Source organism: Macaca thibetana, chromosome 12, assembly GCF_024542745.1.
Source record: "Macaca thibetana thibetana isolate TM-01 chromosome 12, ASM2454274v1, whole genome shotgun sequence".
NCBI lineage: Eukaryota > Metazoa > Chordata > Mammalia > Primates > Cercopithecidae > Macaca > Macaca thibetana.
The window spans coordinates 90,817,242-90,830,337 of NC_065589.1; the positions used below are offsets into that span (position 1 = coordinate 90,817,242).

General features: G+C 37.7%; 1 protein-coding gene across 3 annotated transcripts in view; it reads left to right on the forward strand.

The window, feature by feature from the left end:
- Nucleotides 1–13,096, forward strand: part of STAM2 (signal transducing adaptor molecule 2) — a 54,586-nt gene that overhangs the window by 20,613 nt on the left and 20,877 nt on the right. For all 3 annotated transcript variants that reach the window (XM_050750428.1, XM_050750429.1, XM_050750430.1), the window contains 6 exons: nt 2,749–2,833; nt 4,677–4,752; nt 4,857–4,955; nt 5,662–5,808; nt 7,998–8,067; nt 8,633–8,819. In XM_050750428.1, coding sequence (XP_050606385.1) covers nt 2,749–2,833; nt 4,677–4,752; nt 4,857–4,955; nt 5,662–5,808; nt 7,998–8,067; nt 8,633–8,819 — 664 coding nt within the window. The remainder of the gene's footprint in view (nt 1–2,748; nt 2,834–4,676; nt 4,753–4,856; nt 4,956–5,661; nt 5,809–7,997; nt 8,068–8,632; nt 8,820–13,096) is intronic.

Sequence of the window (13,096 nt, forward strand, 5' to 3'; positions counted from 1 at the left end):
ATTTTCTGGATACATACTGTACAACTTAATAAACCTTTATAAATACAATGAAGCCCCTGTCTTCTTTTGAACCACCCCCCAAGTTTGATGTTTATCCTTCTCATGCATGTTAATACTTTTATGACCTGTGTATATATCCCTAAAGAATATAGTGTATTTTTTGGATGTTATGAAATTCCAGGTGAAACATTCACATATTGCTGGTGGGAATGTACCATAGTATAGTTCCCTTGGAAAACTGCCCATTCCTAAAAAAAATTAAACATAGAGTTATCATATGACACAGCATTTCTACTCCTAGATATATGCTAAAGGAAAATGAAAACATGATGTCTACACAGGGACTTGTACATGAATGTTGATAGCATCAGTGCATTATGTATATTAGCCAAAAAGTGTTTTTTTTTTTGAGATGGAATTTTGCTCTGTCGCCCAGGCTGGAGTACAGTGGCACGAATTCTGCTCACTGCAAGCTCCACGTCCCAGGTTCAGGCCATTCTCCTGCCTCAGCCTCCTGAGTAGCTGGGTCTACAGGCGCCCACCACCATGCCCGGCTAATTTTTTGTAATTTTAGTAGTGATGGAGTTTCACCGTGTTAGCCAGGATGGTCTCGATCCCCTGACCTCGTGATCTGCCCAGCTCGGCCTCCCGAAGTGCCGTGAGCCACCGCTCCTGGCCCAAAAACGTTTTTGAAAATCCAAATGTTGACTGGCATGGTGGCTCAGACTTGTAATCTCAGCACTTTCGGAGGCTGAGGCAGGCAGATAACTTGAGCCCAGCAGTTTGAGACCAACCTGGGCAACATGACGAAACCCCATCTCCACAAAAAATGCAAAACTTAGTTGGGCGTGATGGTGCACACCTGTGGTCCTAGCTACTCGGGAAGCCGAGGTGGGAGGATCACGTGAGCCCCGGGAGATCAAGGCTGCAGTGAGTCATGATGACACCACTGCACACCAGCCTGGGCAACAGAGTGAGACCCTGTCTCAGTAAGCCAGCCAACCAGCCAGCCAACCAGCCAGCCAACCCAGATGTTCATGAACTGGTGAATAGATAAATGTGGTATATCTATACAGTGGAATATTATTTAGCCGTAAGAAGAAATGAAGTACTGATACATGCTACAACGTGGATGATCCTTGCAAACATTATGCCAAATAGTAGAAGCCAGTCAGAAAAGAACATGTATTGTATGGTTCTATTTATATGAAAAATCCAGAATAGGTGAATCTTTGGAGACAGAAAGTAGACAAGTGGTTGCCTGGGGCTGGGAGTATGTAGGGAGAATGAACAGTAATTGCCAGTGGGTATGGATTTCTCTTGGAAGTGATTAAATGTTCTCAAATTAGATACTGGTGTTAGTTGTACAACTCTATGAATATAGTCAAAACATTGAATTGTACATTTTAAATGTGTAAATTGTATTGATACGTGAATTATAGCAATAAAGCTGTCTTAAAAAAACTCATGTAGCTGGGTGCAGTGCCTCACGCCTGTAATCCCAGCACTTTGGGAGGCCAAGGTGGGCGGATCGCAAGGTCAGGAGTTTGAGACCAGCCTGGCCAATATGGTGACACCCCATCTCTACTAAAAATACAAAAATTAGCCGAGCATGATGGCGGGCTGTAGTCCCAGATACTTGGGAGGCTGAGGCAGGAGAATCGCTTGAACCTGGGAGGCAGAGGTTGCAGTCAGCTGAGATTGTGCCACTGCACTCCAGCCAGCCTGGGCAACAGAGTGGAGACTCTGTCTCAACAACAACAAAAAAAAGCAGAAAAAAGGAAGAAAAACAACTCATGTAAATATTATGAATTCTTCTGCTGTTAGCTTTTTTGACTCAGCATTATAAGCCCAAGCAAATCATGTTTTGAGTTTCATAAATTTTTGTTCATTTAATTTTGTATCCCTCATTTCATATTCCATTGTATGAATTTACTATATTAATCAGTTTTTCTTTTTGCTGTGAAAACAATGCTTCAGGCTGAGTACAGTGGCCTGTAATCCCAACATTTGGGAGGCCAAGGAGGAAGATTCCTCGAGCCCAGGAGTTCAAAGACCAACCTGGGCAACATAGTGAGACCCCTTCTCTATTAAAAAAAATTTACAAAACCAATGCTTTATTGGACAGTTTAGTACATATTTACTTGTATGATATACTTTCTAATTTTTTTAAGAGATACGGTCTCTCCCTGTCACCCAGGCTGGAGTGCAGTAGCGTGATAATAGCTCACTGCGGCCTTGAATTCATAGGCAAAGCAATCCTCCCATTTCAGCCTCCCAAGTAGCTAAGATTACAGGCATTTGCCACCATGCCTGGCTAATGTATAACATTTATTTTTTGTAGAGACAGGGTCTCACTATATTGCCCAGGCTGGTCTCAAACTCCTGGCCTCAAACGATCCTCCTGCCTTGGCCTCCCATGCATGGGATTACAGGCATGAGCCACCATGCCCAGTCCTGATGATACATTTTTAAAACTTTCTTCCAAATTAGAATTTTATGGGATTATTGATACTTAGTAATTTGTTTATTTAGAAGGCATTTAATTGCTTTACCTCAAGATACTTAGTTCATTTAATTATACAATTTAAAATTGAAGTTAATAGAAGTACTTTTGTCTTCTGAAGGTCATCTGTAGTATCTTCGGCAAGAAAAAAGGTAGGATTTCTTAAATGTTGGGCCTTTACTGGTATTTTAGTGTTACATGAAATGTGTCCTCATTGTTGTGTATGCTAATATATTTTATAGAAAAAGCCACGAATGAGTACAACACTACAGAAGATTGGAGTCTTATTATGGACATATGTGACAAAGTTGGAAGTACTCCTAATGGGTAAGATGTCCAGTCATGCTCAGTCAATGTCTAGGAACTTGATAACCAGTGTCTCTTTTTGTGATGTAACTTTGAGTGAACAATGAGACTTTATCACAGTTGACCCTTGAACAACACAGATTTAAACTGCGAGGGTCCACTTATACATAGGTTTTCTTCCACCTCTGCCGCCTCTAAGACTGCAGGACCAACCCCTCTTCCTCCAACTCATGATTTCCTTAACAACATTTTTTTTTTCTCTAGCTTACCTTATTGTAAGATACAGTATATTATGTAGATACAAAATATATGTCCATCTACCGTTTATGCTATTGGTGAAGAGCTTCTGGTCAAGAGTAGGCTGTTAGTTGGCTGGTTGCAGTGGCTCACGCCTGTAATCCCAGTACTTTGAGAGGCTGAGGTGAGCAGATCACTTGAGGTCAGGAGTTTGAAACCAGCCTGGCCAATATGGTAAAACCTCGTCTCTACTAAAAATACAAAACTTAGCTGGACATAATGGTGTGCACCTGTAATCCCAGCTACTTGGGAGGCTGAGACAGGAGGATCACTTGAACCCAGGAGGCAGAGGTTGCAATGAACTGAGATGGCACCACTGCACTCCAGCCTGGGCGGCAGAGTGAGACTCTTGTCTCAAAAAAAAGAAAAGACTAGGCTATTAATAGTTAAGCTTTTGGGGAATCAAAAGTTATACACAGATTTTAGGCTGTGTGGGTTGTTGGTGCCCCTAACTTTCATGTACTTAAAGGCTCAGTTGTACTTTTGGGACATAAAAGTTAAAAAAGCCCAGTTGCTGGATTTATGGGATTAACTTCATCCTGAAGGAACAAATGAAAAAGAGTTCAACTGAAAATCTGCTTTAGTCACACACGTGATGAAAGCCTTGACACAATAGGGATACATGATAACAATGTTTAGGTGAGTTATTTAAGGAATTCCTGTAGGAGTTCTATATGTATGGGAACTTTTAAATAATGAAGTAGATAACACAATAGATAATATAACAAAAAAGTCTTTGAGTCATATACATATAAATATAATAGGCTAACAAATGACAAAAAGTGAATATAAAAAGTGCTTTTGGGGAGATGTGGCAATTAGCTGAACTATATGTTAGAAATTTAGAAGAGTGATGAAAGCATTTGTTTTAACATGAAAACTTTTCATAGTACATTCACATGTTTAAACTTTACATATCATGTTAGATTTTTTTCAAAATAAGATTTTGCTGTCTGAAAGCTAAATCTGTCTTGAAGAAATGGAAAGATCTGGTATACGTCTCTTGTGTTGACAGACTGTTTGTGGTTTGTCTCTTGATTTTGGAATACACAACATTTGCAACATGCTTTTTTTTAAAAGTTCTATGAGCCTATAAACAAAATATTGTGTACAATCATTTTATAGATTTATTCCTTTAATAACATGAAATTTCCAGGATTTTAGTTTAATTTATTTTTATTTTATACTTACTTTATTTTATTTTGAGTCAGAGTCTCTCTCTGTCATCCAGGCTGGAGTACAGTGGCATGACACAGCTCACTGCAGCCTCCTGGGCTCAAACAATCCGCTTGCCTCAGCCTCCTGAGTAGCTAGGAGTACAGACACACGCCACCATGCCCAGCTAATTTTAAAATTTTTTATAGAGATGAGTTCTTACTTTGTTGTCCAGGCTGGTCTCAAATTCCTGGGCTCAAGTGATCCTCCTGCTTTGGCTTCCCAAAGTGTTGGAATTACAGGCCTGAGCCGTTAAATATAAAAGTATTTGGTTATAGAATAATACCTTAATGTTTGAATTACATTTATCAATAAATACTTAACTGTCTGTCTCTCTTTTTTTTTTTTTTAGAGCGAAAGATTGCCTAAAAGCCATAATGAAAAGGGTAAATCATAAGGTTCCACATGTTGCTCTGCAGGCACTAACCGTGAGTACAAGTCGTGTTATTATTTGATGCAAATTTTAAATGTTTTTAATTACAGTAAGTTAATATTTTAACATTTGTATATTAATTTTTGTTTCAATTAATAGCTTCTTGGGGCTTGTGTGGCAAACTGTGGAAAGATATTTCATTTAGAAGTATGTTCCCGTGATTTTGCAACAGAAGTACGTGCTGTGATTAAAAATAAGGTAAATTTTAAAAACAGAAGAAATTTAAGTCATTAAAAAATACATAGATTGTGTGTTGTTATAACTATATGTGGTATTACTAAAGTGTTATAAATGAAGTCATTTTTAGATACATTGAAATGAAATAAACTGTTCTGATATTTGATTTTTTAATTTGTAGCACCAAAAACTCTTCTCCCCAAAGTATATATACTGTAGATAATAGCAAATCCTTTTTGAGGGCCAGTAAGTAGTCATTGCTTTAAGCATTTTACATATACTGTCTTGTTGAATGCTCTTAACTACCCTTGGAGCATTAGATTCTTGGAAATTAGATTCCCTTATCATTCTTATTTTATAAATGCAAAAACTGAGACTTAGAAGTAACTTGTCCAAGGTCATGCAGCTAGTAAGTGGAAGAGCCAAGATTTACATCCAAGTTTCTCTGGTTCCATTCTCCAAAACATGGAGGAAATAATCTCTGAATATAAAAGATTTGTTGTCATTATAATAAGACTTAGGAATTGGTGTTAAAAACAGTCATTTTGTATGAAATAGCATGTAAATAGGCATCTATCAATTACTCAACTAGGCTAGAAATTGCTGGACTTTTGTAGATGTTCATATAATTACAGAGAATTTTGATGGTAGTTCTCCTTGTTAAATAATTTAAGTACTTATTTTAACCATAGATTTGTGTTCATTTCCCTTTCCTTTTCCTTAAAAGGCACATCCTAAAGTATGTGAAAAACTGAAATCTTTAATGGTGGAGTGGTCAGAAGAATTTCAGAAGGACCCTCAGTTTAGTCTAATATCTGCAACTATTAAATCTATGAAAGAGGAAGGAATTACTTTTCCTCCAGCAGGTTCTCAGGTGAGAGATTCATTCAGACCCATGGTTGACCCTGTAATAGTTTGAAGGTATGTATATTATGTAAAGACTAGGCAAGGTATGTCTAGATTATCATTTTCCACCTCTACTTCCCAAATGACTCTAGCATAGTGCCTTCCTTACATTTAGTAGACATATTAGTTTTTGTGTATTTCTTCCACATATCAGAACCTTGAGAAGTTAATCAGACAAAAATAGTATATTTAATGTTTCTCTAAGTCTGCAGTCATGAAAAAGGCATAGGTGTATGACATAGCCCTTATAGTCAAGAAATTTGTAGCAAATTTGAACGATAGCTTTATACATGTGAAAAATAACTAATTTAGATTGTAAGTGACAAACATAGGATGAGGGGAATAGACTGTATGCTGTGTCTCAATACTAAAGAGAGAAAGAAGTGACTACCGATTGGAATGGTGAAGAAGGTAAAGAGGTAGAATTTTGAAACTTGAATGTATTACTATTTTGTTAGAAGTGAAGAAGTCACACCAGGAGATAAGTGAAATGAACAAATTCATGGAATTGAGAGGCTCAAGACTTGTTTGTTGAAGAGTGAAAATGCCTAGAGTGAATGCTTTACATATAAGATAGATGGAAATGTAAGACTAGAAATTTATTTGCTGGGAGAGGGGATAGCTTTAGTAGAACCGGGGTGTGGAGGCAGGGATGTTGACTCATGGAGTGGGCTGTTTTTTTGTTTTTTTAGATCTAGGGGAGGAAAATACTATTCCTTGGGTTTTGCTCTCAGTACCTTATTCCCTGCCATTAGTATTAGGATATGGGCTAGGGAAAGAGACTATGAGAAGTACTATATTTTCTTTTCTTTTAGATCATAGATTAAAGAGAAAAAAAGATGCTTTTTTTTTTGGAGACGGAGTTTCGCTCTTGTTGTCCAGGCCGGAGTGCAGTGGCGCAACCTCGGCTCACTGCAATCTCTGTCTCCTGGGTTCAAGCAATTTTCCTGCCTCTGCCTCTAGAGTAGCTGGGATTACAGGTGCCTCCTACCACCAGGCCCGGCTAATTTTTTGTATTTTTAGTAGAGATGGGGTTTCACCATGTTGGCCAGGCTGGTCTCGAACTTCTGGCCTCAGGTGATCCACCTGCCTCGACCTCCCAAAGTGCTGGGATTACAGGCATGAGCCACACCAACTGAAAAAAGATTATAACTGACCAGACCTAAGAGTACAAGGTAGAGTTTTGAGACAAAAGTCTTGTAAATAATAAAAAGGAAACATTTTCCTGTTCTGTCCTTTCTGCATATTTTTCTGAAAAATCTATGTAAAGAACTGGTTGATGGATCAGAGTCCTGGATACCTGTCTTACATGCCACTTATTAAATTCAAGCATGACCTTCCTTAGTTCTCTACTTTGCCTGGCAGACCACTGCCATCCAGCCACAGTAACTAGTAAAAGGACTTCACACGTATTCCTAGAACTGCACCTCTTGTCTCTGTCCCCACTCCTCTCTCTTCAGTGATGATCATGACTTCTTGCTGGCACTTCTCGTGTAGCTGTACTCCTGTAGCAGTAGAGCTCCTCTCACTAAGAGACCTTGAGATCAGGAATACAATCAGGAAAGAGTCATATTTTTTTATTCTATTAATATTTAAGTACTTTCTGTATGCCAAGTTCTGTGTTAGATTTATGCAAAATCTAAGCCAGTTTGAGTCCTGTGTGAGTTGATAATGTTTTCTTGAAAAATCTGATGTTTTATTTTAGGATTTGAAAACAAGTACTTAAAATTATTATAAAGAACTTCACTTTTAGACCAGTCATGGTGGCTCATGCCTGTAATCTTAGCACTTTGGGAGGCTGAGACAGGAGAATCACTTGAGGCTAAGAGTTGCAGATCAGCGTGGGAAACATAGTGAGATCCTGTCTCTACAAAAAATAAAAATTAGCCAGATGTGGAGGCATATACTTGTAGTTCCGGCTTCCCAGGAGGCTGAGGTAAGAGGATCACTTGAGCCCAGGAGTTGGAAGTTTCAGTGAGCTATGACTGTGCCATGCACTCCAGCCTGGCTGACACGGTGAGACTCTGTCTCAGAAAAGAACTTCACTTTTAAATGAAACTCAGTTATATCATTAAAAATTTAGCATCTGCAAGTAATTATAGAGCTTGTGTTTTGTTTGAAGAGATAGTTGTGTTCATTTTACTCATACATTTACAGACTGTCTCAGCTGCCGCCAAGAATGGTACGTCATCGAACAAAAACAAAGAGGATGAAGACATAGCTAAAGGTAAATGATCAAGCACGTGTAATTTAGTGTTGCTTAAAATATCTTTGCCAGAACATTTTTTTAAATAAAAATGATAATAAAACTAGTATACTTTTATTTCTACCTCAGATCTAAAAACTAGTAGCGTCCAAAAAGTAAGGAAAACAAATGACATGCTGTCAAATGAATTTAATTCATTATCTTTTTTTCAGTAATATATGTTTGATGTGCTACCTTTGGAGAGATTACATTTCACCTTTTTTTTAATGCCAAAGTTATGAGTCAAGCACAGAAATATGTTCATGGCTTATCCTATATGGAAAGCTACCCATATTATAATGTCACAATCTGTTTGCTATAAAAATAATTGCTGCTGTATATGACAGACCGTGATAATAAGGAATGAGCAAAAACTTTATTTTAAAAATGTCACGGTTCCCTGCCCTGCCCCACCCTACCGAAAGATAACTGTAGCTTGTAATTAGACAAATAAAATGCTTGATTTATTCTTATTAAATTTTACATTGCCATCTAATGTTTATCAAAATTAATTCCAGTTGCTTTGCATTTTAATTTTTGAAACTAGCTATTGAATTATCGCTGCAAGAACAGAAACAGCAACACACAGAAACAAAATCCTTATATCCATCTGCAGAAATTCAGTTAAATAATAAGGTTGCACGGAAAGTGAGAGCTTTATATGATTTTGAAGCTGTTGAGGACAATGAACTCACCTTTAAACATGGTGAAATAATTATTGTTTTGGATGACAGGTATGTTTTAAATCTTTATGGAAAGTTTTAAAGTGTAATGCCCTTCTTTTAGAATCCAGAGTATTCAGTTCTTTGACTTTTAGTGTATTTAAATAATAATAGAACATTTTCATACCTTATTTTTTTCTAAAATAAAAGGTAGATAATGTGAGCCTCCTCTCATTATATTTGATAATTTATGTTTGTTATATTTGATAATTTATGTATTGGATGAAAGATGTATTAAATATTGCTGATGACCACAAGTGGGAAACATGTAAATACTCAGTTACTTGCATATGTTTACGTTGGCAGTTGTGTGTACCGAAATTACTGGCAGAAAAACTTTAGGAAGAAATATAGCAATATACCCTTGATCAAAGCACCAAAAGCTAAACTTGGCTCCTCCCCATTTCTTAATCTACTACTGTACTCTTAGAATTTTCCTGCCATTTAAAGCTGTCATAAAAAATAGATCAATCTCTGTTGAGCTTAATACTGTTCTGTACTTTTAAAGGAAATTCCTGGAACTTAGCAAGAGTGAGAAGTAAGCTTGTTGCCGTGAACAGAGATTGCAGATGTATTTGGTATCCATTATAAATAACTTATTTATAACGCACTAGTCTAATATTTCTAGTATATTTTAAGATAAAGGGTAGATAAGTAGTGGTTTTACTTTGCTGTGGTAAATATTTATTGAGAAAATGTTATGTAATCGACTATTTATAATTAATAACAAATGAGGACGCAGTTGTCTTCATAAAACCTAGAATAAAGTAAGGGAGTTAAAATTACAATATAGACAGTTGTATGGAAGGCAGAATGTGGTGAATACCATAAAAGAGGTGCTGTTGGAGCCCAGATAGCAGATTTGGTGCAAGCATCTGGCAAAGAAGGCTTATCCTAGGGTTCCATTTGAGTTGTCTTTCTTGATTGGTTTTGATAGGATAAAAAATTTTGCAAGAAATTGAGGATGGGAAAAGGAAGGTCTCTTAGACAATCAAGATAATACCATCTTCACTTAGAAAATCTTTTTTCCATGAAGAAAAAATTTAAAAAAAAATAATCATTTGGAGTGGAACACCATGATCCCTGAAGGAGAATAGATAGAAATGCAGATACTTCTCAACTTATATTAGCCTACAGTTGGGCAAAATCATGTAACACAAAACCTATTTATTATAATAAAGTATTGAATATCTCATGTGACTTATTGAATACTGTACTGAAAGTTAAAACCAGAATGGTTTATGGGTACCTCAGTGTGTATCACTTTTGCACCATCGTAAGTCATGCCATCATGAGTTTGAGACTGTCTGTAAAGGTAGAGAGATAGTGTGGGCTCTGAACACTTGACAGTCTAAAATGTCAGGCTTATAAGTGTCTTTTAGTTAGAGTACTTACAAAAGAGCTTATGTTTACTGTTTTGATATTCTTATACAACTATGAAGTTAAAGATATTTATAAAATAAAAACAAAATGGGTGGTTTTATCTAAGATTTTAATTTAGAGCATTACTTTATATAACAAAATTTTCTAAAGTAAACTGCTGCTCACCAAACAATTTTCAATTAAGGTTTATCACCACAAAAAAGAACTTTTTAAATTGTAACTGCTAAAATAATTCAACATGAATATGATGGAATATGTAGGTCAATTGCTGTCATTTTGACAATAGTACACCACAATTTTATAGTTGCTGTAAGCATGCTTATGGGTAAAATATTGTCATTCTAGGTGATTGGTAATCGCTGGTAGACAAATGCAAACTTGCGTGCTAAAGTTAAATGACAGTCTTCGGTTAAAAGGAGGTCATCCAGAAAATGACTCTACTCATTGTTTGTATACTTTTGTGGAATGTAAAGCGTAAAATTTTCACACACAGAAGTCCCTTGAAGTCCCTTGAAAACATATCATTCTTGGATCTCCATTTAAGAACCATTGAGCTGGCAGGGCATGGTGGCTCACACCTGTAATCCCAGCATTTTGGGAGGCTGAGGTGGGCCGATCATGAGGTCAGGAGTTCAAGACCACCTTGGCCAATATGGTGAAACCCCATCTCTATTAAAAATACAAAAATTAGCCATGCATGGTAGCGCGCACGCCAGTAGTCCCAGCTACTGGGGAGGCTGAGGCAGGAGAATTGCTGGAACCTGGGAAGCGGAGGTTGCAGTGAGCCGAGATTGTACCACTGCACTCCAGCCTGGATGACAGAGCGAGACTCTGTCTCAAAAACAAACAAAGAAAAACCATTGAGCTGATAGAAAAGGTGCACATTTCTTATTTTTTTATTTGAGACAGAGTCTCGCTCTGTCACCCAGGCTGGAGTGCAGTGGTGCCATTTCAGCTCACTGCAACCCCCGCCTCCTATGTTCAAGTGATTCTCCTGCCTCAGCCTCTCCAGTGGCTGGGATTACAGGCATGCGCCACCACGCCCAGCTAATTTTTGTATTTTTAGTAGAGACAGGGTTTCACCACGTTGGCCAGGCTGGTCTCGAACTCCTGACCTCAGGTGATCTGCCCACCTTGGCCTCCAAAGTGCTGGGATTACAGGCATGAGCCACTGCGCCGGCCCAAAGGTGCACATTTTTTATTAACAGAGTATATCAAGAAAAGCTTTTCACTTTCTACATTTTAGCTTTATCTTACCACTCCATGTTTCTTTTCTTTTCTTTTTCTTTCTTTTTTTTGAGACAGGGTCTCACTCTGTCGCCCAGGCTGGAGTGCAGTGGCATGATCTCAGTTCACTGCAACCTCCACCTCCCAGGTTCAAGCGATTCTCCCACCTCAGTCTCCTGAGTAGCTGGGAATACAGGCATGCACCACCATGCCCAGCTAATTTTTTGTACTTTTAGGGGTAGAGACAGGGTTTCACCATGTTGGCCAGGCTGGTCTCAAACTCCTGGCCTCAAGTGATCCACCCGCCTCAGCCTCCCAAAGTGCCAGGATTACAGGCGTGAGCCACCATGCCTGTCCCACTCCATGTTTGTTTTCTGTGTACCATTTCAGATAATCAAGTGGAATTCTTGCAGTTCCAAAAATGCCATTTTCTGCTTAGTCCTCTGTAGCATTGTACCTTTGGTTCTGTCTGCCTGGAAAGCCCTGTTGAAGGAGGTAAAAGCATTTAGAAAAGGAGAAGAACTTTACTTTCAAGGACAGGTTGCAAGGGAGTCCAAGCTTTAGAAAAGTTGCCTCCCCATATTAAAAAATAAAACAGGTATTTTAAGGAATAAGACCCCCACAAGATTAGCAAATTTTTCCAGGTGTACTATTTATATGTTCATGGTAGAAATGGCAGTTTTCTCATGTGATTCTTATATCCAGAGAGGACATTACTACCTTCAGTCATTGTCATTGCAAAAGTTAGCAGGTGAGTACTTTTTGTTAAGAAATCAGTAGTTAAAAGGAAACGCTCAAGTTTTCATGTACTTTGAGACCTAAAACTAAGTATGGTAACATTTTTTGTTTTATCTCAGAGTACAGAGGTTTTTGTTTCTTTGTGCCTTGTTTTCTTGCTTATCAATAATGGCAGGAGGACAAAATGTCATTTTTATTTCCACAGCCTTAATTTTCTTTTCCTCCTGGCAAGTGCCTACTTAACCTTTAAAACCCGTGTCAGATTTTATATCCTCTGGGAAGCCTTTCAACCTTTCTCTGCTTTTTAGTTCCCAGTGGAGTTAGGAGTTCCCTTCTTTGAGCTATAGCTCTCTGAACATATATAACAGCATTTCTCATACTGGATTTTAAACAGAGTCATTTCTCAATACCTTAGAGGGTTGGTTCCAGGACCCCTGTTGATACCAAAATCCACAGATGCAAGTCTTTGATATAAAATGGCATCATATTTGCATATAACTTACACATATCTTCCTATATATTTTAAATTATCTCTAGATAACTTATAGTACCTGATACAATGTAAATGCTATGCAAATCACTATATTGTATTTTTAAATACAACATATTGTATTAAAAAAAATTTTTTTTTTGTTCTCTTGTCATTTTTGTTTATCTTTCATGAATACTTTTCATTTGGGGTTTGTTGAGTCCATGGATGTAGCACTCGCCAGATACGGAGGGCAAACTGCACTTCTTTACATATGTCTCTCTACTAAATCAGTTGATTCTGAAGAGGCTCATCACTTCCTTGGGCGGGAGAAAGGGGAAAGGAGAAAACCAATTCTGATGGTAAAGCAAGATAACATGTTTTTAGTCAGTTCTGTAGGAAAGGTTGTAAAACACTGCTAGATTTTTTTTTTCTTGTTTTTATAGATAGGGTGTGACTGGGTTGCCCAGGC